Source organism: Lagopus leucura, unplaced genomic scaffold, assembly GCF_019238085.1.
Source record: "Lagopus leucura isolate 7727_CA_CO unplaced genomic scaffold, USGS_WTPT01 Super-Scaffold_100002, whole genome shotgun sequence".
Classification (NCBI taxonomy): domain Eukaryota; kingdom Metazoa; phylum Chordata; class Aves; order Galliformes; family Phasianidae; genus Lagopus; species Lagopus leucura.
The window spans coordinates 13,115,726-13,139,941 of record NW_024962263.1 but is presented as its reverse complement, the minus strand read 5'-3'; the positions used below and the strand labels follow the sequence as shown (position 1 = coordinate 13,139,941).

Sequence of the window (24,216 nt, the reverse complement as noted above, 5' to 3'; positions counted from 1 at the left end):
CACAGTAATGCACATTGCGATTTATTGATTCTAATTCTAATTCTAATTCTAATTCTAATTCTAATTCTAATTCTAATTCTAATTCTAATTCTAAAGGACCGAGTAGTAACACCAGGCAGGATGAAAGCATCAAGCTCCACAGCTTCCCAGTTTCCATGTGCAGCCAAGAGAATTGGGCAGTGGAAGGTGTACAGTTTGGTCTCCTGCACAAAGAGACCCAGCATAAAAATAATGCTGAAAACAGAAATCCCAATTTCCAACCTACCTTATTATTACCCTGAGTAGCCTTAATCAAATTGGTGTGAGTCTTAATAATCACAAGAATCACATAAGTCGTCCATCCCACAAAACTTACTGCAATGCTTAGGCCTAGGAATAACCTGTGATAAGTATGGTAATATGACAGGCCTTCCAAAGCAAGGTTAATCAGGGTTTTGCACAGAGATACCTGGAGGCAAACAGAACATACAAACATCAGTTTAAAGCAATCTAAGCTCCATGCAACAAATCAACCTAACCAACAGCAGCTGGAGCTAAAGCAACTTTGATGCTCTCGACACACGTGTGCAATCAGGTGCAGTGTTTAGGCCAACATGTCTGTTGGAGCAGGCTCTGCTTCAGACTCCTGTTGGACTTAAAATCAACTGTCACATGGCTCCTTCACCACCCTTCTGAGCCACAGCAGTGGTGAGATGATGAAAGCCATGCAGGCAGCACATCTTGAATACCATCTACTATAAAACACATATTTTTCCCATCAGCATTAGAACATATTTGACCTACACAGGTGAGTCATTAAAAAAGCAGCTCTGAGTTTCTGAAGATACCACATTTAAATAGGAGGAGAACCATAAAAGCAGCTGCAGCTAGGTTTTACTCAGTTCTAATCATAAGTCTTTCTATCTCAGTACTTCCCTTGCCAGTCAGCAATGGCTGGGGAGACACCAAGATAAAGATGGCTGGTTTTCCACTGAGCATCATTCCTCACACATGGGTGTGCTGATCCCATTGATTTTTCCAAAGATGGGAAACTGAGCTGCGCAATTTGTGAACACTTAGTGAACACAAAGAATTCTCTGGTTGGTGGAAAGATGTCAATAATAAGAATCTGATTATTTGTAATGCTTCTTTTATGCTTAGGTATCCAGTAATTTTTTTTTTTTTTTTTTTTAAATAACTTAGCAACTCTATGAATTCACTCAGCACAGTTCTCAAGTCTAGGCACAGTAGTGGACATTTTACATCCATCTCCCAGTAGAAGCAATATTCTTTTCAATTTGAGTGCTTGAGTTCCAGTTCCAGCTCATTTTGAGAAAACCTCAACCAATAATGTGTTGTTACTCCCTATGACACACAAAATATTAGAATATTTCAAAAAGAGACGTTGTTCAGCAGATCTGCCCCAATCAGATAAGAGATCAGGTACAAGGAGAAGGGCAATAACGTTTAATGTGTGTCTTCTTTGAGAAGAAGCCTTACACACAATTGTAGGAAGGGCAAAAAGTTCCTCAAAATAGATGAATTACAGTATGCTGATATCATCTGCTTGCTGCTACCTGTTGAAGTGAGGTGATAGATGCTATTTAAGCCATAATGTTAGGACAAAATTCCCAGCAGTTATCAACTGAAAGGGACAAACTCCACTAAAATCATGTCATTTAGGATAAACAATCAGGAGCACAATCATTATGTGGAGCGGTTGAGGGAACTAGGATTCTTCAGTCTGGAGAAGAGCAAGCCTGGGGGAGATCCTACTGCTCTGTACAGTGACCTGAAGGGAGGTTATGGAAAGGGTGGGATCAGCCTCCTCTCCAGAATAACTAGCAACACAATGAGAGGGAATGGCCTAAAGTTGTGCCAGGGGAGATTCAGGTTGGACATTAGGAAAAACTTCTCTGAAAGAATGGTCAGGCACTCATGAGGAAGGGAGAGGAAGCAGGAAAAAAAAAAAAAGAGCCGACCTCTAGCATCTCATGGAATTATTCTTCCATGCAGTTGCCAGGTTAAAAGCAATCTCACAGATTAAAATTTTTCACATGCTTTTTAACACACAACTCAGTAACTAAACTGAATGCTAAAATGGAAGACTTCTTTGTACCATTTAGCCCCACCAATTATTTCTGTGAGTGTTAAAACACAAACACTGGGGAACTGCCATAACAAAGTGCCCTGTCTCAGCAAGTGGCAGCAAATGCTTAGAAAGGTATTTAAAAACCAGGAAGCACAGAATGATGCTGCAAATGGCTTTCAGTTTCTGACAAACTGAAATGTGAAACAAAAACATGAACATGTGGGTCAGGTAAGAGGACTGCAAAACAAAGCAGGATCTATGATGGAGTGAGACACTTTTTCATGCAACTAGCAGCTTAGAAAGGATGATTATGAACTACACTCCTTAGTTTCCCTTCAAATGAGATCTTTGAACAGTGGAAAATATAAACATTGTGCTAGTATACTGTGAAATGGTAACAAAAAGATTGAGAATTATGAGGAAAAAAATGAGTAAGTCAGAATTATTTGCTAGAACTGATGTCATGAAATGCAAAATTTTAGAGACATATGACAGGATTTTTTGCTGATAAGTGAGATGAACATCAGAAGGATGTAAAAAGTAATTTCTAGATTTCCTTTAAGTTAAACAAATTGAAATGTATTTACATATAGCAGAAGATCTCAGAGTTTCTAGAAGATACATAGCAAAGACACTTACTGCTTCATTGTACTTTTGTTGCTGAATATATTCTCTTGCTTTCTTTAAAAAGTTGATCTGTTCAGAATCAGAAAGTGGTCTGTACAAGAAAGCAAATATACATTAACATTAATGCTTCTTTTCACAAACAGAGGAAGAGACACAAAAACTACTTTGTTTTTGTGATGACTCTGGAACAATAAGTATTCAGAACTTCATAAGGGAATAAGCCATTTCTTTTCCACACAAGTCAACATTTCTGCTAACTAATTTACCCCAAGAACTTTTCATTAAGACTTTTTTTTAATGTCAGGATTCCCATCCATTTTGGTAATGCAAATTTTCTCCCTTGTGCATTATTATTGACCACTGCTGTGGACAAGAAGCACTGCACACACAAGAATTAAACCATTTAATTGATTTGCTAGTCATGGTTGTAAGCTGTTTGTAAGCTTATCAGAATGAATTGTTCAGGTTCCACAGTTGCAGTAGGTGATATCTAACAATCTTCTCTTTAAAAAAATCTGAGAACTTGTCTCCTCTTCCACAGAGAACTATTAGAGTCCCCCAACTAGAGTTATGGTTGCACTGAGGTGTATGGTGAAAACACCTGATTTTAATGAATTTGATTATCACCCTAAATCATTTCTATGATCCTTCCTTTACAGGAAATAGCACCATGGAAAAGCAAGCCAGTCAGCCGATCCCACTGACCAGAGAAGACAGGAGCTAAGTCCCATTCCACTTTGTTCTAGTTAACCTAGGATGGCAGCAGGCAAGATCTCCTAGGCAAGACAGCCTCTACCCCCAACATCCAGCACTACAGGCACACACTGACATGGATCACAGTGCTGTGATAGCTGATCAACAGGCACAGGAAAGCTTTCCTTCTCACCTTCCACAATGCCACTGAGGTACAGCACCATGCCCTCAGCACGTGGTGGCCCAGCAGCATGACACTCTCCCTCACACTCACTCCTCCACATGCCTCGTGCAGAAATCCCAAATTTATGTTTTAGGCAGTACCAAATCCAGAGCCAGTCTTGGGGTCTCATTCCTATGATCTTAATCTGCAGCAAACACCTGGGTTGCCTCTTAGTTGAACAACGAGGCAGCTTTTGTCCCCATGCCACCACTGCTTTGGAACTCTTATTCCCAATTGTTTGCTATGAGCTTCAGGAACTACTTCTGCTTTCCAGCCAGAAATAGCTCATGCATCATAAGAATACACACATTATCTTTTGAGCCCTGAAATAGATGAGAAGGATTCTGTGCTTGATCAATCTGAATTTTCATTACTAATAGTATCTTGTAGTATTTTGCTACTGTTTGCTTTGAGTTCAGAGCACAGCGCTTTTTTTGTAGGAGTCTTCTACAGCAAAATTGGATCTTACAAGTGCATCCTACTTTTTAAAAAGCTAAATAAGCAACTGTATTTTAAATGTTCATGTGTTTTGCACTTAGAAAAATCTAACAATGGTATTTATAAATGAGCAGAGGGAGAGAGGGAGTGAAATTCAATACACTCAATAATATATAAGAAACAGGGCAGGAAAAGATGACAGGGCAATGGCAAGTGTTTGATTATCTTGACTTTGGAGGGGAATTTAGAAAACAGTATTGAAGAGCACCAAGTGAACTCTGGTTATTTCTGCACTTACTGATATATCTCAACTTCATAGCCCCAAAGGCTATAGAACCAGAGGCTGCCACCCTGTAGCCAGAGAGCATGCACCAAGGCTAATGATAAATCAATGTGGAATCAATTCTTCATGTAGGGTAAGAAGATGCTGAAGGTACTTTCCCAAAGAAATCTCTAATTTCTCCAGTTTTGCTAAAAGTCTTTTGGCAGAGGAAATTGCCCAAGGAAACAAATCAAGTTGGGAGTTTCCACTGCGTGATTAGCAGGCAGAAAAAGAGGTAACTTAACTTTTAGGTAAGGAATTTTTAAATTTTAAATCTGCAACAAATGTTATGCAACTTTATTTAGATCTTCAAAACATCAGAAGTGTGAGACAATGTGCACTGTCTCAATGTAACCTAAGGAAACAGCATGGAGCTGTGATAGAAGAGGTTCAAGCTACGTGTCAGGAAAAGGTTCTTGACAAGAGAGTGGCTAGGCACTGGAATGGCCTCCCCTGGGCAGTGGTCATGGCACTGAGCCTGACCAGAGTTCGGTGAGTATCTGGACAATGCTCCCAGTCATATGGTCTGATTTGTGGGTGATGCTGTGTGGAACCAGGACCCCATGGGCTCTGTGATCTCTATGGATCCTTTCCATCTCGGGATATGTTATGATTCAAATTTTATTGTTGCTGCCAGTTTTACTTTTACCCTATTTAATGCAAAGGCTTGTACTAGAAAAGCTGTATTTTTATCTTTCACTTTATACCTTTCCATATAGTCATTTAACTATAAATACCTTAAACATCTTTTTACTCTCAATAGTCGTTTTATTACTAATGATAGTTTTAGAGAAAAGAATAAACTGATCAGTTATTTCCCTGTGTTTTAGTATGCAAAAACCCAGAGGCACTACTATTATGCTAATGTATTCTCAAGGTCATCTAAGGCACGTGTGCCATTAATATTAATAGAAATAAAATGAATTTACTGATCATTATTAGAAAGATAATGAACTCTACAAAGAAACAAAGAAGTTGTTATGGGTGTATATGTTCTTCCCAGCTACCCACCACCAAAATCCAGTTCTACCAAATACAAAATGAGAAGCTCACCCAGTAAAATGAGGTATATTTCCATGACACAACAATACTTAAGTTTTATTCTCTCTATTAGCAAAAGCACACAAAAATAATGCAGTTGGTCAACTCAAATTTGTTCTCCTTTCTTTGAACAAGAAAATATTACAGAATACATCACTCATGTAATGTAAAATGTACCCATAAATTTAAACAACTAAGAACTCGATGGTCACATATTATTTATATTATAAGCATTCACAATGTAAGGGCTGTAAAGATTTAAAATTACATTCTCCATGGAAAATGATGATGGCACTATGAAAAAGCCACCTTAAAAAAAAAATAAAATTACTTATCAGAAATTAGCTTTCGAGCTCCAACAGGAAAATCCCAGCTTCATCCATGAATAAACATCTTAGTTGAATAAACAACTTCGTTATGGAACAAAACAATTGGGCTAATTGTGCAAGTGCTCATAAACTATCCCTTATGACATGTTAGCTACCCTTCTCATAAGTGTACCTGACAAAATTAATCTTTCCAACACATCATTCATGCCTTATACATAAGTTCAACTATTTGACAGCACTCATAGCAAGACTGTGATGAAGGAAGGCTACCATAGCAATGTCAAGGGGACTTCTCTTTGGCCAGTAAGTTTTATTTATCATCATGCTAACAAATTACCATCCCCATCAGCATGCTACAGACAACCTATGAAATAAAAATCATGGAACAAAAAGAGACATCTTGCAATTATATCTTTCCCCTCCATTACTAGTATGTTAATTTTATTACGTCTGATTATTTGAGTAATGATTTATAGCCATTATTTCATATAGTACATTTTCCAGAATTATACTATAAAAAAGTAACCCCTTAAGATCTGTAGTAGTTTAACACTTAAAGGCTCCAGATTTAATTACGAAAGTCAAGGATGCACATGCAGAAGGGTAATGCTTTGTATGAAGAAAAATGCTAAGCTTTTTTAAGATTACTGTTAACTGAAAAACTTATTTCAGCTGTTTTGCTTCAAATGCATGCAAATGTCCTTGCATGTAAAATTGACTGCTCATGCTTGAGAACTTTTAATTTCTTGCAGGAGGATTCAATAATCTCTCCAGGACAAGCTTCACATCTATGATCCACAATGCACAGATGTGCATTGTCAGCTCATGTACATCTACATCCTATTGCTTCCTACTTTCCTCATTAACAAATAATTATACATATATACACACCCATCCCGTGCATCCTACAACACTGCAATGCAATGCAAATGCAAAGATTGCATTTCTATGACTTGTATCCACCACCAGCAACAGCAGTAGTTGCTCAACAAACTAAAATCTTCAACTTTTCATATTGCATACTTAGAGATGGGGGAAAAAACCAAGCCATTCCTTTTGAAAGAAGTTTGAGATCTAGAAGGTAAAGATTCCTTAAACCTCAAAACCCTTAAGCCCCAGCAAGATGAGAAAGACAACTGGAATAAAGCCTGTTAGGATGTTGAATGTGAGACAGCAGACCTTCTCATCTGCTTTACTATGAAATTTCTAACCCTAAAACAGTTGGCAGGTAAAGAGGCATCAGATGGCCACCTGCCAAACAATCCCAGTAAGCCCTTTTGTCAAAAGGCTGAGCAGCCATAGATTCTCATCCTCTTCTCAAGATGATTCCTGGCATTTTGACAAATTACAACCTGAAAAAAAAAAATGCCCTGAACTAACATTGCCCTTCTCATCACAAAATTATATCTGGCACCATCCCACCCACAGAGCAACCCAAGCTTGCATGGCAGGCACTCACATTTTGCTATGATGTGGGCACCGAGGGGCCAACACTAATCTCTGCTCTCTGCTCTAATCTCTGCTCTCACCAGGAGGGAAAATAGCCAGCAACAGAAGTGGTTGAATATATTCAGGCTGTTTACGATCTTGCCCACTGTGAGGGAGCCATACCAAGAAGGACAGATTGCTTCCAGTTCAGCAATCCTGCAATCAGCTGAAATAGTACTTAGAGGACCAACTATTACTATGTTCATCCACATCACTGCTGTTAGCAAAATGGCATCTTAAAAGCAGAGAGATAAAATGGTTCTGGTGATTTTGCTGGGCCACTACTCAAGATGTACCAGTAATGGAGCAACACTTTCTCACAGCTCTTTTCAAAGCAGCAACAAGCTTCAAAAACAAAGTCAGTCTCCTATAAGATGCCTTCATACATTCCCACCATACAACAGACAGCATTTCACTGCACTCCAGGTGAGCAAGGAGAAAGCAAGACAGTGATAGCAAGCAATGCAAGTTCAGTTTGATACAAAAGTGGCTGCATGTTTATGCCTGATCCATAACAACCTCATACTAAAAAGCAATCTGCAAGAGCAGAGATTTGATATTAAATATTATTAACTAGCTTAATCTTATCAACCTAAAATTTCTTTCACAGGCATCGTGGATAGCCTTTTAGGAGAAGCAGAATGAAATACATAATATAAAGCCTTGCCACTTCCCCATCAAGAGCAAAGAATCATCAGAAAGTGAACTGCAAGCAATGCGAAGCCATGAGTTCATTCAGCAAACCAGGGAAAAATCAACCAAATAAATATTTCAAAAATCACATTCTGGAACCATGATGTTTACTTCCCATTGAACTTGCTGTATAATAGAGAATACATGATGCTACTAGACGCAATGATCAGGAAAAATGACTGTGTTACAGTTCCATGGACTTCACCAAACGGCACATTTACATTAATTTCAATATTCATTCAGAAGCTGATTTTCTCCATTTTTGTCCTCTAGTTCTTTAGATATGCTGGTTCAAAGGACTGCTCTACTGTGTATTCTTCCAAAGATCTGCTGCAAGCACACACTGTGAGAACGAGAAACTCCTTTGCATGTATTTCAGTGATCAAAGAGTGAAATATCAAAGATTAAACGACTCAATGGGCAACTTGGTGATGCTTAATCTATTTAGATAGACTGAATCCTAACAATTTACTGAAATGCTTTCTGCTAAGCTACTGAACAGACAAGGCCTATGAAATTTAGGTCTCATAATTCAGAAGACGCACATAATTTAGAAGTGAAAAAAATCATGGCAACAGGGTAGTGTGGTAAAGCTGTGCTTATGTAAAGAAAAGGTACTCCACAATACGTTTATCACATCTGCATAAGGGTCAGGACCCTCAATATCCCCACTACTGTCTTAATCTACTGCTCTCTATTCTCCCACTCCTCCATTGTCAGGAGCTTCAGCTTTGTACTGTCTGAAATTCAGCTGGGTTTTTGTGGTTGCTGGGTTTTCCACCTACTTTGCCAGGGGGCAAATCGGTCAGTATAACTGGAGGGCTGTGCTCAGTTGGCTTTGCAAACTTTTTTCTTTAACAAGCAATAAAAAAAAAATAAATCACAGAATGAAAGAAAAGCAGTAAGAATGGCAATAAGAGACTCCTGTTTTAAGATCTGAGTGTTTCTGTTCTGTAGAGCATAAAGAAGAATACACACCTCCAACAGTTACCAGTAAACATTGTTACTGATACATTTCTAACACTTAGGTTTTCACATTCACATTTACAAATATACAAAGTAAGAAAGAGGACATCAACAGAGGCACAAGAAGTGGTCTGACTGCTAATGGTTTAACTCTGGGCTAACAAATCCTAAAAACTAAAATAGCCTTTATTTCCACAGTTTAGCATCCCTGATGAAGCATATTCATATATTCAACAGCAAAGTGCCTTAGGATATTTATGTAAATTCTTCAGATTGCAAAGATGAGAGAAAAGGAGGTAACTGCCAGCTGCCAATTCACTGAACAGAAAGAAACAAGATAACTGGGCTGCATACAGCATGAGTCTGCACGCAAACTACTGCTGCAGGAGGTGCAGACAAGCAGAGGCCATGCTCTGAAGCGGTCCCTGTGGCCCTCAGTGGAATGAGCAACTGGAGCAGGGATCTTGCAGGGGTAGGGTGTTCTGTTAGAAAAGTCAGTCAGACTTGATGCAGAAGCCTTGGAAAAAGAAGCAGTAGAAGGGAAGTTGAAGATCCTTGAAGGAACATAAATGAACCATTTTTATAGTTTTTTCTCTTTCAGTAGCACAGGACACACACTCTGACTATCTGATAAAGCGCTGTGTATACAACAAGACAGTCCTAATCCCTGTGAAATGTATGAAGATCTATATATCATATATTGAGCTGCATTTAGACATCTGCAGTATTATGGCATGCCATGTTGTGCCACAGGTTGCCTTCTGCTCCATGATCCTTCATGCTGAATACTTAAACACGGCTTGTAGAAATCTACTGCTGAAACATCACCCACCACCTCACTGTGCTCACACTCACTGTTTGGCCTCCATAAACATTCGGCAAGCATTGATGAATGTCAGTGGGCACCACTGTTTCTCACAAAGGAAGTCAGTGAGACATCTTCACTTGATTTGCATGGCATGTCCATTTTGGATATCATTTTGTTAGCTACCCCTTTGCTGCCATCTGTCACGCAGCAACAAAAAGTAATGGAGTACTGGTGGGAAGGTTCAACCTCTACTGTCATACCACCAATACTCACCTCTGATGTTGCCAACGTAGCAAAATTGGAAGCATTACTTTCAGAGTAGCCCTCGTACATAGGCATGGGGTGTTTTACCCAGCAACCCAAGGGATATCAGATTTACTATTTTCTTCTTATTTTAACTTATTAAAACAGCTCTTTTAAGCTATTTGTCGTGCCTTTCTTACTGATATCCACAGAGCCCTGTGCTGGTTCTCTCACCTCACTCACTCAGGAATATTCCCTGCCTTTCCCATGTCACTGCCTCTGCCCATCCTGGACGTGACCCCTATCTTCATTACATGAAGCCTCAAAGTCCAAGAAAAGGCCAAACAGATTTACACAAGGAAGCACAGAAAAACATTTAAATCTTCTGATATATTATCTTATAGATTAGCCTCTTAGCTTCTTCTAAAGACCTTACCTACTTCCCACTGGGTAATAAATCCAATTACGATCAGTCCTTCTGCACAGAAGCCACTGCCAGTAAGCTTTTCATATAAAAACTAAAAGCTTCTGGGTGTGTTGCTGAAGCTTGAGAGCAGCAGGATGCCTGCCTTCTAAGAAGATTGCATCCTCCCTGATCAGTGTTCAGCAGAGCATTTTAGACACAGCACATCTAGTGAAACAGAAGCTCACATTTTTTTTACTTTTTTTTTTTTTTTTTTTTGCCAAAGCACGTACATTTTATAGCACAGAAATTAATTTCTAGTACATCTAACAGTGAAGACTTTTTTTCAATATAAAAAATTGGTATTATAGCTTTTTTTCCTCTCATAACTTTTTGTTCAAACGTGTTTACACCAGTTCTTAAAACTAAAAGCACAAGAGAAACTGCTGTGGTCTGCCTCCCTGACACCAACAGGCTAAAAGAACCCATATTCACCTACCTGTACTGGCTACCTCAGAAGCAAGCAGACACCAAGATCCCCATGTTCTGACACAGTGGGGTCCAAATAGGAAAAGGAAAAGGCTGGCTGCCTTGCCAGACCTCACTAGCTGTTACCAGAAGATGCTGTCCCTTATTCTTACCCACAGGACAAAGGGGCTGAAATGTCCTCCACGATGAATTTAGCAGTGCCTCTGATAAATCAGAGTTCCTCTGGAAACACAAAGTATTCACACAAATGAACAAGGGGAGTAATCACTGTTAGAAATACTCTTTCCTACTGCAATAGTTCCACCCTTTCTCCTCATATTTAATTGTGAATGTAATATCAGCACATTACGTCTCACTTAGATGCCATTTATTTGAACAAAACAAGAATGAGATGCTTTAAAGGATGCACTATGTCTAGTGACCTTAAGGGACCCTAACCCTCACCGAGGGAGGAGAAATTACTTGTTGCACTTTGATCCAAACGTCAGTTTTGTGGAAATATCAGTTTTGAAAGACAGAGTGAGCAATGTAGCGCTGTGTCTTCAGTCACAAAAAGGAAGAAGAAAGTATTAGTGCATAAGGCATTTTCTGAGTTTGCTGTACATCTTCAGAGACATTATGAAAGAACAATTTTCTATCACCATGACAAATACATGATGTATACCTATGTGGAAGGACTCAGCCTATGTGATTGATATTTCCCTGAATGAAACCCATGCAGATTTTTAAGGTAGTCATACATCTCCCTGGAGAGCAGGGAGAATGAAAAGTTGCATTTGAAAATAGCAGAGAAGCACGGTTAATAGCTGTACACTGCACATGTTAAAAATGCTGAGATTTTCTACAGAGCTATAGCTATGGAAGTCATGGCTTGACTATATGCAAAAAATAAGTCCTTGGGATGATTAAGATGTTGTATTCAAGCAATTAAGTTATTTTAAAGATGTAAATCAATGTGGTATGGAATTTTTCATACATGAGAAGATACTGATCTAACATTAAACCATGCTTAAGCTATTTCCTGAAAAACAATACAACAAACAAAAAAATGCCTTACTGATATGAAATACTGAAGATATCAAAAAAAGCATAGCTAGAGGAAAGCAAGCACTGATTATAATCCAGCTGCTCATCTTCTTTGTATATGATTCTTCTTAACCTAATGCTCCTGCCATCTTGCTGTGTGTCAAATCAGAACCTGAACAGCTGGAAGCAGTCTTCTCCAAAAGCACTGTATGCACTGGACATACACAAAAAGCACTCCTGTGCTTCTATGTAATTTAATATATTAAATCACTTGCACCTGTCTGAATAATCAAATTGCTTTAATTGGTTAAGAGAATTTCCATGCAACACTGATGTTCCCTCTACTCACCTCAATACACCAGTCCTCCCATTCTACACCTCTCAGGATTATTTTCACAGCCCAGAGATGCCAGCTTTGGGAATGCTTTTGCAGCAGTAGCATCTGGCCCCTTGGCATACACCTCTTCAAGCTATGCCAGCTCTGCAGTTGCCTTAAGGTACATCAAGTGGTCAGAATGCTAATAAGAAAGTTCACTATCCTGGATATCAGTTTTCCTTGTCAGCAGTCTTCAGGTTTGTCCTCCCTCTCTCTTCCAAAGCATCTGGCATTTTTGTACCTGCCTTTCTTAAATATAAAGGTCAGAACATAGCCAGTGTTCCAGCTTCCCAATAAGAAAAGTCTCTGATTTTGCAAAGCAAATCATTTTTGAAGACTCACTTGCCTTTCATAAATAATGGAAAAAACGAGTAAAAGGAAGCGGGAAGGAAACTCAATTCAGACAGTAAATCCCTTTAGGCATTCAACTAGAATAGACTATAAATATTATAAACAATTATTCAGTGTAAGCCTCACAAGTAACTTGCATATAAGTGAGGGACATATCTGCTTTGTATATTCATCCCCCATGGGAGAAGGTTGTGCACCTGACCCTGCTGAATCAGCAGACACTTGAAGCTGACTTCCTTCCAAAAGGTGTACCTGTGGAACAGGTAGCCCTCAGCACACACTTTTAGAAAGGTTTGCTCCTTGATGAAGGGACTTGGACTAAACGTAAACAAAATTACTTGTCAGCCAAATGCATCCTTATCGATAGATACAACTACCCAAACTCTTGCCTTCCCTCAAACGTGGGCAAGTAGACTAACCAAAGTTTCCGTTATACAACTATATCCCTCCTCCCCATCCTTATCAACTGGACAGACGATTTAGGGGATGCAATTTGGATCCATATAAGGGAACATTCTCTTTCATCCCCTATCCACTGAGCTAATCACACCTCCATTAGAGGATTGATTCCTCATGAAAATCAGAAATCCCAAATGAACTCAAGAAATTTTCTCTCTGCCAACGGTATTGTCTAAATAAGACAAACAGAGCCCTGTAATATACAAGAAATAGTTTAATGCTTTTAGTATAATAGATTCAACATACAATTCAAACACTTGTTTTTAAGTCATTGCATTTGAGGACACGAACAATTTTCTAGTCACTTGATAGTAATACACTTGAAAATTCAGGCTCAGAAACAGGATTTTCACCACAATATAAAAACATTTTTTACATGCTGAAAAATTAAGCTGATGTTTTCAGTAAACTCTGCTTTCTACAGAGTATGTTATCTGTGAAAGTACCTCTCTCCTCCTAGATATATACAACCTTAATAGTAATTCTATCAACTTCTCTGAAAATTGAATGTCTCAGCTGGAAGTTTTAGATTCACTTACCTCTTTGAACTCACACCCACATTTCTGTTATACAGACTTAAGCAACATTTATTCAATTACATCATTTAAATATTTTATGAAAAGCAATTCTAAGACATCTTTGTTTATTTTTTCATTATCATGATAGTGAAAGAGACTCTCTAATATTCAAGAACAGAATGCTACATTTTAAATTTCCACATAAAATTGATGGTCCCAAAAGCCATGAAGTATGCTTCGCTAACCTCCAATAAACTGGGGAGTAATAAAACATTTTGCTTCCTGAGCTTCGAGTTACAGATTTATAGCACCACAAATATTTTAAAAGTACATTAAACTCCTTTCTACAAAAATTCAAATAAACGAACAGATGTAGAAGAAACTACTTACACCTTACTGAAAGGGTGGTAGTAGCCAGAACACACAACTGTGTTCAGCAGTGGGCAGGGTCAATCACAGATTAACAATAATTTGTGGGCAAACCGTCCAGACAGAGGACAAATCCAAAAAATGCATAGCTGTGCTTAAATACAACCTCTATACAATTACAAATTGTTCTGAAACAGCATAGCAGGAGATCACCTGCTTCAGATGCAAAAGTAAACTATCCAAAGCTTCACCTATTTAATTTCTATTGAGAACAGTAGAGCAGCTGCATCATTCCATACCCTTTTATATGCTAAATAATAAATACTACTTTGCATCTGCAGAGATTTTTGCCTTCTAAGAGGTTGCTAACTTAAAATTATACATAAACAATTATACATAGACTCCTACTAAACATTTTTTTTCAGTGTAGTAGTATTAGTGGAACAACAGGTATTGTATTAACAGATTTCAAACTGGATCACATGGGCCGTAATGTTGCTGCCTTCTGAGTTTCTAGCCTTCAAAACATGTTTGGTAGCATTATTTAGACATTTTAACTGTCAGATCCTCAGATTTCTTCACACGGACAAAGCTAGCTGTGAAGTCCTGAAATGCAAATACACACAACCTGACCTACAGTATCACAGAAAAAGCAGTCAGAAGGGGGATACGTTCCCTGAGCGTTTCACTCTGGTTCAAGCAAAATTTACTTAAACCATTGATGAAAGTTGGCTTACTCTAACACGACGACATCAGCTACAGCTGAAGCTCAGGCTTACATTTCACTGCTCCCACAGTCACCTCCACACAAAAGAATGGATCTGTAGGTGCCATATGTAGAATTATCTCAGGTTTTCCTTCAGTTCCTGCAAGCTGGATTACTAGGAAGCCATTTGTCTGTTTAAGAATAAGTTTGTCCTCAAATGCTTTACCACAGTTATTAATAAATGGTTGGAGAAGGCCTCTTGGTAGCCTCTCAGACACAGGCCCAGTTTCAGAAATGAAGGAATGCTGTGAATGCTACTTAGCACCTAGGCAAACACTGCACAGTATATGCTGGATGAGTATTTGCATTAATATGTGATGGCCTGCAGTATGAAACTTTTCCTATTTTCCTGCAGTGAAGATACAAATTTATCTTCTTGAGAACCAAATAGAGTCTTTACTCACACAACATGCAACCACTGATAACTTTTGTAAGGTAATTCATAGACCCAAGGAATCTATTTGGCTTCACATAAAAACATTTCCCATGAAACCATTACACTAAATTCTCTTTCAGAAGCTACTTAAAAACATTGAGAGTCAAATAAATTTACTTTTTCCAGCATACCATGCCAAAAAGTAACAATACTTTTACAACAAGTTTTAGTCTTATTTTCAAAGTGATGAATGTCTCAAGAGTTTCAACTTTGAACAAATTAATATATCACAAAAAAGAAAAAAAAACACCAGTTCATAGGGTAACTAGTAGCACTTAGTTCCTTTAAAGATAAATCTAGCATTAAGAAAAACTCATCCTATTTTACTGAGCCAGATATTTCTTGTACAAAGGTAAAATTTAATCAAGAGCTATAAAGTCAATCTAAGTCTTCCCCACAGAACCAAAGATGACTGACCATCCATTCCATGCAGCAATTTTGTTCCATATGATCAGTGAGTTCTTTGATAATACTATCGTCAAGCAGAATGTTAATTAAAACATTCAATATGTGCCTAAGATTGACTTAACTGTGGTTGCACAGACTAAGTGTCTCAGAGCCTTTCCCTTTGAAGAAGTTAGTGGTATAAAATAACACAATAAATCTCTGTTCATAAAGACAACAATCTTATTTAGCAGTTAAATGCACTTCACAAGGAAAGATTCAAGTACTTCACTGTTCCTATGACATAAAGATCTTAATTAACATCAGTTTTATGTCTCAAAGGAAAACAACTGCGCTCAATGACAAAGCATTTTTGGAGCACTCCACATAGTAAAAACAGAACTGAGCCTCTGCACCCAAAGCAAGTTTTCTCAGACCTTCTGGGGCAGGGGGATGGAAATAGGATAAAGCAGCTTTAGTCGGATAAATCTGAAGGGTGAGAAGGTCACTAACAGCTCTGCACACTAGAACAGAGAGCTCACAGCTAAACAAATCTCTTCAAAAACTCCTTCACGGATTTGGAAATTCTAATACTAGGCAACACAAATTCTAAAGATTTTGAACTTTATTTCTAGCTGTAAGATATTTTGTTTATTGGCTTTTGATTAGAACTTAAACTGCATAAGAAACAATTCTTAGTCCAATTTTGATTCACATACAAACAAGGAAGAGAACAGATTTTTTTTTTCCTAACCCTATAGTGACTTTAATCTCCCAAAGAATGCTACAAGAACATAGCAAAAGGCTGCAGTGAAAGTTACCGTGACGTCTCTATAAAGATATATTGTTAAAAAGGTTAAGCAAATAGCTCTTAAAAAAAGATTAATGGTAAGGAATTAAACTTTTTTTCTTAATCTACTTCTAATCAGAGCTTTGAAATATAAATGAATTCAACAGTCTTCTTTCTAATGCAAAGTTTCATAGTTTCGTGAACACTATGATTTAATATAGACTGGAGAGACCAGATTTGTCTGTTGTTGCCTTTCACTGAAATAACAAAGTGTTAAGACAAGCAAGTTAAGTTTTAAAGGCACTTACTTAAATGGTGTGAACAGAAATGACAATGTAGTTCTCTTTTTCTGAGTCATTTTAACCTGCATAAAAAAAATAAACAATTAGATGCAAGTTACAATAAGAATTGTATGAGGCATTAAACTAAGTCACAGAAGAGACTCTTCTATGGAAGAGTCTTCTAGGAAAAGGAATGAAATCAAGTTGTCAGTATATCATCTGCGCAACTCCTCTGAGCACTGAATCAGTGTTTCTGGAAAACCAAAGCCGCTCCAGTGCAGGTAAAACACAATCCCCACTCCCTCGATCGATGATTGATATAGAAGGATTTCTACAGTTCTTGGGAGAAAGGAAAGATGTAGCAAGAAATACTAAATGACTTCAGCAACAGTCTGTTATGAAAGAGCCATTATTTATGCTGGACAGGAACTAGAACTCAGCTGCTACAGTGTTCAAACAATACTATTAGATCGATTAACCTGTGCTTGGCTAAAAATAGAAGATTTTGATGACAGAGTCACTTTGCCCAAGGCCCTTCAAAACATCTTTAAGGTCTCCTGTACCAGATTGTCTTGAGTTTGACTGATGGCATAAAACAGAGAGAACTTTCTAGCACAGTGCTCTCAGAATCTGACAGCTTGAAGTAGCAACCTGCATGTCTCATCCTATCCATGCGATACAACATTCTCTCTCCAGGGAGTACAATCTGTGGTCAGGTCACTCCATCACAGAAAAAGTAAAAACTCACTTGGCATGTCTAATCCAATGCACTACTTCTGCTTCAGCAATGAAATGCAAAAGAAATTCACAAACAGTTCTTCCGAAATAATTCTAGAAAAAAGCCACTCAACAAGAAAATAGTCTAACACTAAGGAATTACAGAATAAACATAAACTTAGAGAAAAGTAGGACAAGAGCTACTAACTTTTCCTCAAGAACTCCTCAAGACAATCATTAACAACAAAAAGCCAAGGTACATCTTTAATACTTAGAGCAGACTTTCCTCCAACCATGGAGGCTGTACCAGCACAGTTCAGCTTCACATCCAGCCAGTCACTTCCTCTGCTACATGGCAGCTCTCCATCCCAGATTTGGAAATGACTGCTGCTGACACAGCCCATTTGTGATGCACACAAACTATATTTGGGAAGCTGTGCATTTAAGGGACAGAAGGTGCTGAAGGCACTAATCATCACCTTACAGGTGATCTCAAATCAGTTCCTTGCTCTGCTATTGTCACACGCAGTTCCTGACGGTTCTGCATGACTCTGCTTTCTGTCAAAATTGAGATTTTGGGATTTGGGACTGTTTCTTACTCCATAATTAGGCAGCATCTAGTGAAATAGAACCTTTTTTGTTTGCTTGGACCATGTGTTCTCATAATCTCCAATGGGAGATGAAACAAGATAGAAAGCAGAGATAAGAAACAAAGCAAAACAACAGACACTAAAGCATAAGCTAAAGGTTAATTAACCCACTAATTTCATTTCTTTAATGGACACATGCCTGTTACTCTTCAATCTGTTTGTTGATTCTGCCTGAGAGCCTTGTCTCCCAAACACAGATGGAAAAGAGATGCCTCTTTTTCTGATAACAAAACTTGGTATTCAGCTTGAAGCCTACCTACACACTGCCTATAGGTTAGTTTATGCTAATATCAATAAACATCAGCACTGAAGTTAAGAATTGAGAAAAAAAAATTGCTTCTTTTCCTTAAAAAAAAGTTTATTAAAGTCTTTCAAACCTCATCAGATATTCTTCACCACTAGTCAAGTGGATTACTTAAAGGGCTGCTCTGAAAGTAATGCCTCCAATTTTATTAATTTTATTAATAAATTGGTTGTTGGTGGTACGGCAGTAGAGGTTGAACCTTCCCACAGATATTGTTTTGTTTTCATGCAACAGATGGCAGTAGAGGGGCAGTCTGACAAATTGGTGACTGACACAGAAGTGCACATGAAGCAGAAGCATGGAACTGAATTCCTCCAATGAGTTAAAACCAGCACCCACTGACATTCATTGACACTTGCTGAATGTTTATGGAGACCAAACAGTGGATGTGAGCATAGGGAGGCAGTGGGTGGTGTGTTTCAGCAGCAGTGACAGCAGGCCACCTCCACTGGTGCACATTTTTAAAAGCACAGTATGTAGGCTCTATTATTTCGCTCTTTGTATCTGTTGAAGTTTCCATAGAAATAAATGGGAGGCATTATTTTCAGAAGGACCTATATAGCATACGCACACAGTTTTAGTCCTTTGAATTACAGCATGCCACGTACACTGCATGTCCCAGAAAGCTATTTTACACAGCACAGCAATAATTGTTATTCAAAGACATATACTTCTTTTTCACCATATGCTTAGTTACCTTAAATTGCTCGAGAACCTGAAGAGCATTGGTAAACATGCTCTCTGCTTTGAAATGATCACTATTGTTCAGGTATTCCAGAGGCAGGGTTCCCTGGGGAATTAAAAAAAGTACTAGTTACATAACTGCCATAATAGCTTTTAAGTATTCTACATCATTTTCCAACATAACAAAGACTGTCCGTATCACCCTGACTCCCACAGGAACATAATAAAGGTAAGTAATGGAAGTTGTTACTATACAACATAGCATAGAGTAATAAGTCCTCATCCACTAATCTGAGGTCATTTTAAAAATACCTAGAAGCTTTCCACCTAAACCCACACTTGGTCCTGACTTGCCCAGCACTCGTGATGAGCAAGTGAACAATTCATATGCCACCATCCCCCTTTCCTCACAGTCTGTATGTCCAGCAAGGACTGCAGTACAGGGGGACATGCTCTTGACCAGAGTTTGTAGTAAAAATATTTTGAAAATGTGTTGTAAAGAGATGTTTTTAAAACAAAATAAGAAGTATGATAGTATGGTAGTGTAATGCTAACTGTCAGTCAGGTATTTATTAAACAAACTTTGGGATACCCAAAAATAGAGCAAGCAAATTCAAAGAAAAAGACATCTCATAGAGGACTCTCACTGTTTGTTAAATTAAAGGCACAAGGTATCATTTGAAAAACCCACCACACTAAATTAAACAAGAAATAATTAAACATTAACTTGCAAGAACTAGCTTGTTTCGCAATCAAAATCAAACATCATTCAAAACATATTCTATTGGTAAAATCCCTAAAAAAATATAAAAATCTTTCTAGCTTAACAGTAAAATTGCAGGTTATAAAAGACCAGCTGCCTTTCCAAGTACTATCCATATAGCCTTATACCCCCTCTAGTAATTTTCTAGATTTTTAATCTTTTTCATTATGTCTTAATCCCAACATCCCTTCCTCTAAGACAAGCAGATTGCTGTAATATGGTAGAACGTTTGTAGTACTTACCACAGAATTCAAGGGGAAAGGAACACCAATAAGAGAAGCCATCAGCGGTGCTATGTCAGCCTGTGCAAACAGAAGCATCCTCATTTTAACATAATTAAAGTTTCTAGAAGTAATAAATTCAGTTTATTTTTAACTTTTACAAATGTAGATATGTTAATGATATCATAATGTGAAGCTTTAAGTTAAAACTACTTATTAATATTTCTTCTACAGTTTCCACTTGTCATCATGAAATGCTTAACATGCATAACATGAGACTCTACTACTGATAAAGTTTCAAAAATATAGTTAGCTTAAAAAAATATAAAATGCCATGTCTTTTATTTGAAGGAATTCAATATCTTTCTTCACTGCACTCAGAAGCATGCCATTTTTATGACAATTAATACCAAGAAAGAATGCCATATTTACAGTTTCAGACAACAGGTGGAATACATTGCTCTTCAAAACGCTCCTCTACCCATATTCTCACAGTGAGGATTACTCCTCCCCCTCAAAGCAGGACCCTAGGAGTTTTCTTTTTTCCACTCAGCACTCAATCCACAAGGAAAACCCTTTATTTACATCAAGACTTCTCAGAAAGTAAGTCACCATTAACTTCTACCTGTAATGATAAACAATGGTTCTCACTTGGTTCGTATTTTCCTGTAATATAAAACTAGGCAAAAAAATTCCTCCACTACAAATCTGAAGAAACTGCGCTGAAATCCAAGGCAGTACTGCACAGCTGTGCAGAAGCAGACTCCAAACTGTTATTTTTAGAGGACAAAACGTATGCACTGCAATATAAAAGCAGAAATCTAGCTTGCTGTTATTACCTATAATTCCACATACACTATGGAATGCTGGAGGAAGCTGTCTTTGAGGAGTCCATTACATGGAACAAAGTGATGCTTGAGACTCTTCATATTAAAACCCAATCTTAAAATGACATCCCTGTAATTCCTGACAACCTTGAGATGAAAATCCAGCTCTACCTTCATGCAAAGATTTTGTTGAAAGCAGCTGATCGAAGACTTTCCCACCCTTAACTTTCCAGCACAAGTATCTTTCCCTTGTTATATCACATCTGGAGTCTTTTGTTCATATATTGGGGTTTACAGAATGGGATGAAGTAAGAAGCAAGCCGCCAGCGCACAGACGTACACCACATCTAGGACTTTACAAAGCTTGGCTGATTTAGTAACAAAAAGTTGTCCAAACACCCAAGTGGCTGGGCCAGAACTATAGACTCGGTCGGAAAAAACAACAACAATAAAACAATTCCACCATATATCAAGAATTAGTTTTAATTCAGTAGTGATAGCAAGTTCTGGAAAGAGTAATCACAGAATCACAGAAACAACATTGGAAAAGACCTACAAGATTATCCAGTCCAACCATCCACCTATCACCAATAGTTCTCACTAAACCAATAAAAATACAGATTTCAAAATAGCTCTGAAAAACATCAGTAAACAAACAACATCACATTAAGTGTAGCAAAAAACACACAGCAGCTGTTCACTAACTTCAGAAACTATGCTCTTCAAGTCACTTTCAGGTAAGCGGTACTGAGCTTCCAAGGAATACCTGACACACTGTATGCATTACAAATGTTCAGAGGGCAGTTCCTGAGATTTAAGTAACATTTTCTAGGGAAACACTAAGTGAGTGTGGTGATTCATTCAAGTTCCCTCAATTAGTTTAAATCGCACAAAATTCAAGCTGAACTTTTATGAGTTCTTAAATTAGGTACTTGTGATACCTGATGGACATCCATTCTCTTCAGATTCTCCAGCTTCCATTCTGCAAAGAGATAACAGAGCACATGAACAGCACGTCTAAGTAGATTTGAAAAGGATCATTCAGCTGACATTTAATATGTTGTCACCACTTTCTGAAAATTGTTGTTACTAAAGAAAAATATAATTTGGCTTTAGGACGCTCGCTCAAGAGAGGTTACAGATGGAGCACAACAGGCGGGAACAATAAAATGTATTTATTTTGCTTCACATTTTCTTTTACCCACCAGAATAAACTGCTGCTAGCAATTGTGACCCAGATCAGTAGAGGGAAGTCCAAGCTTTTTACTTTTTCCAGTACAGCAGAAAAAATAACGAGTAATTTCCTGTGCCAACTAAAAGATCAAAACTCAGTTTCAAGAGAAGAACTGTTTAAATCTCTTCAATAAGCCTTTTTATTGTTTTTGTTTTGTTTGTTTTAAGGAAAGGGTTAACTCCAGATCCCCCAAATACTGGTATAGACTAGTACAAGTACACTTCACTTTCACCTCGAGTACTGTGTCCAGTTTTGGGCCCCTCACTGCAAGAAAGATATTGAGGCCCTGGAACGTGTTCGAAGGAGGGCAACAAAGCTGGTGAGGGGTCTGGAACACAGGCCATATGAGGAGAGGCTGAAGGAGCTGGGAATGTTCAGCCTGGAGAAGAGGAGGCTCAGGGGAGACCTTATTGCTCTCTATAACTTCCTGAAGGGAGGTTGTAGTGAGCTGGGGGTCGGCCTCTTCTCTCGTGTCATTAGTGATAGGACCAGGGGGAATGGTTTCAAGCTACGGCAGGGGAGATTCAGGCTGGACATGAGGAAGTATTACTTTTCAGAAAGGGTGGTCAGGCACTGGAATGGACTGCCCAGGGAGGTGGTGGAGTCACCGAGCCTGGGGGTGTTCAAGGAAAGACTGGATGTTGCGTTGAGGGACATGGTTTAGTAGGAGCTATTGGGAATAGGTGAACGGTTGGACTGGATGATCTTGAAGGTCTTTTCCAACCTTGGTGATTCTATGATTCTATGATTCATGTTCCCCACATGCAATATTGGCTAAAACTGAGCTAAAGGAAAAGTTCAACCACTTAACAATCAAAACAACTACAGCACAGACAAAGCCAAGTGTACAAACACCTGAAGCTGTGGTGCATCATGCAAAAAGCTGGTTCAAAACAGCACTTTCCTGCTCACCATTAATTTCTAAGGAAATGAAGTAGTTATTTTTCTTTGGGAGTGGAGACCTATTTCAAAACAGAGTTTAGGAGGGTTCTTTCTTCATGTCTTTTCCCAGTGATTAAATTAGGTGACCCAATACCTACAGAAACAACAGGAGCAAATAAACCAAACCAACAAACTAACAAGTAACAACAAACTAACAGCCTCTGGGTTGACGTGAGTGAAAGTTTAAGTGTAGGAGAAAAAGATTTCCTTGAAAGCACTGGTAAACCATACTGCAAAGTTCTGGCACAGCCTCATTATTTTCCAAACAGCAGCATGCATTCAAATCCTAGACTGCAATCTTTCTCTGACTTTCAATACGCTCTCTCTTTCAATACACTCTGAATATATCAGACCCAAACCTAAGCTGAAAATTAACCAGGATGGGAAAAATCTCTGATTTGAGTATTGCATGTACTGAAGTTTCAGTAATTAACTTGTAGCAGGGCAAGCTGCAGGGATTTGATTACAAATTCATTGTTTTTTATGTACTAAGAACATCCTGAACAATAGCAATGCATTTTAACAACAGTAAGAAATAGTTAAAATGAGTTCCCATGGCAACAGAGGGGAAGTATTATGATTATTAATCATGAATTCTGTGTTAAACTCCACCAAAATGAGCACGGTGGTTTTCTTGTGCTTTCCAGAACAGGAAGCCAGGTTACAGTCATTTCTAGAGATAGATTCTCAGCTATATTTTTATTATATAAAAGCAATGCTTGTTTTCCTTGAATAACATTTTCCAATCAAAACGGTGGTAAAATTATCTATATAAATAGATGGGCAAGAATGTTCAAGGCAAGAAGGAACTGCAGCTTTGCTGGAGAAGCTTCTGCTAAATCTAGCAGCTCTGCTTTCCTTATTCAGATATTTTCAACATGAAACAGATTTAAGACATGCCCTGGACCAGGAGCTATAACACATTAGATCCAACTGCTCCCAAGCAATGAGACACTCCTCCAGACTGACCAAACTGGGCTGTACTCCTGAAAATGAGACAGGGTGGATCTGTACATTTATTTTTGTTTTTGTAGTTATTTTAAGCTTGCTGTCCAGGTTTCTTGTATGGTGTTTAGCAGTTTTCTATCTGAGAAGATGCTTTTCTTATCTTGCCACACTACTACTGCAGCTCACTGAGCTCACTGTTAGATGCAAACAATCCAAAGGAACTGCAGGGAAATGCCAGTGCAAGAAGAAAGGCTAAGCATGAGGCTACAGGAACCAAAGGACAATTCATACAAAGCCTCACACAAGCAGAAATAGCAAAGGAATACACTGAGCTAC

At 38.2% G+C, this 24,216-nt stretch overlaps 1 protein-coding gene across 1 annotated transcript in view; it reads right to left on the bottom strand.

Annotated features, from left to right (window-relative positions):
• PIGN (phosphatidylinositol glycan anchor biosynthesis class N) overlaps positions 1-24,216 on the bottom strand; it is a 103,218-nt gene that overhangs the window by 41,928 nt on the left and 37,074 nt on the right. Inside the window, exons 10-15 of the mRNA XM_042868870.1 lie at positions 21,698-21,738; positions 19,951-20,010; positions 18,959-19,051; positions 16,618-16,673; positions 2,711-2,789; positions 266-448 (exon numbers count right to left, since the gene is read on the bottom strand). Of these exons, the coding sequence (XP_042724804.1) occupies positions 266-448; positions 2,711-2,789; positions 16,618-16,673; positions 18,959-19,051; positions 19,951-20,010; positions 21,698-21,738 (512 nt within the window). The remainder of the gene's footprint in view (positions 1-265; positions 449-2,710; positions 2,790-16,617; positions 16,674-18,958; positions 19,052-19,950; positions 20,011-21,697; positions 21,739-24,216) is intronic.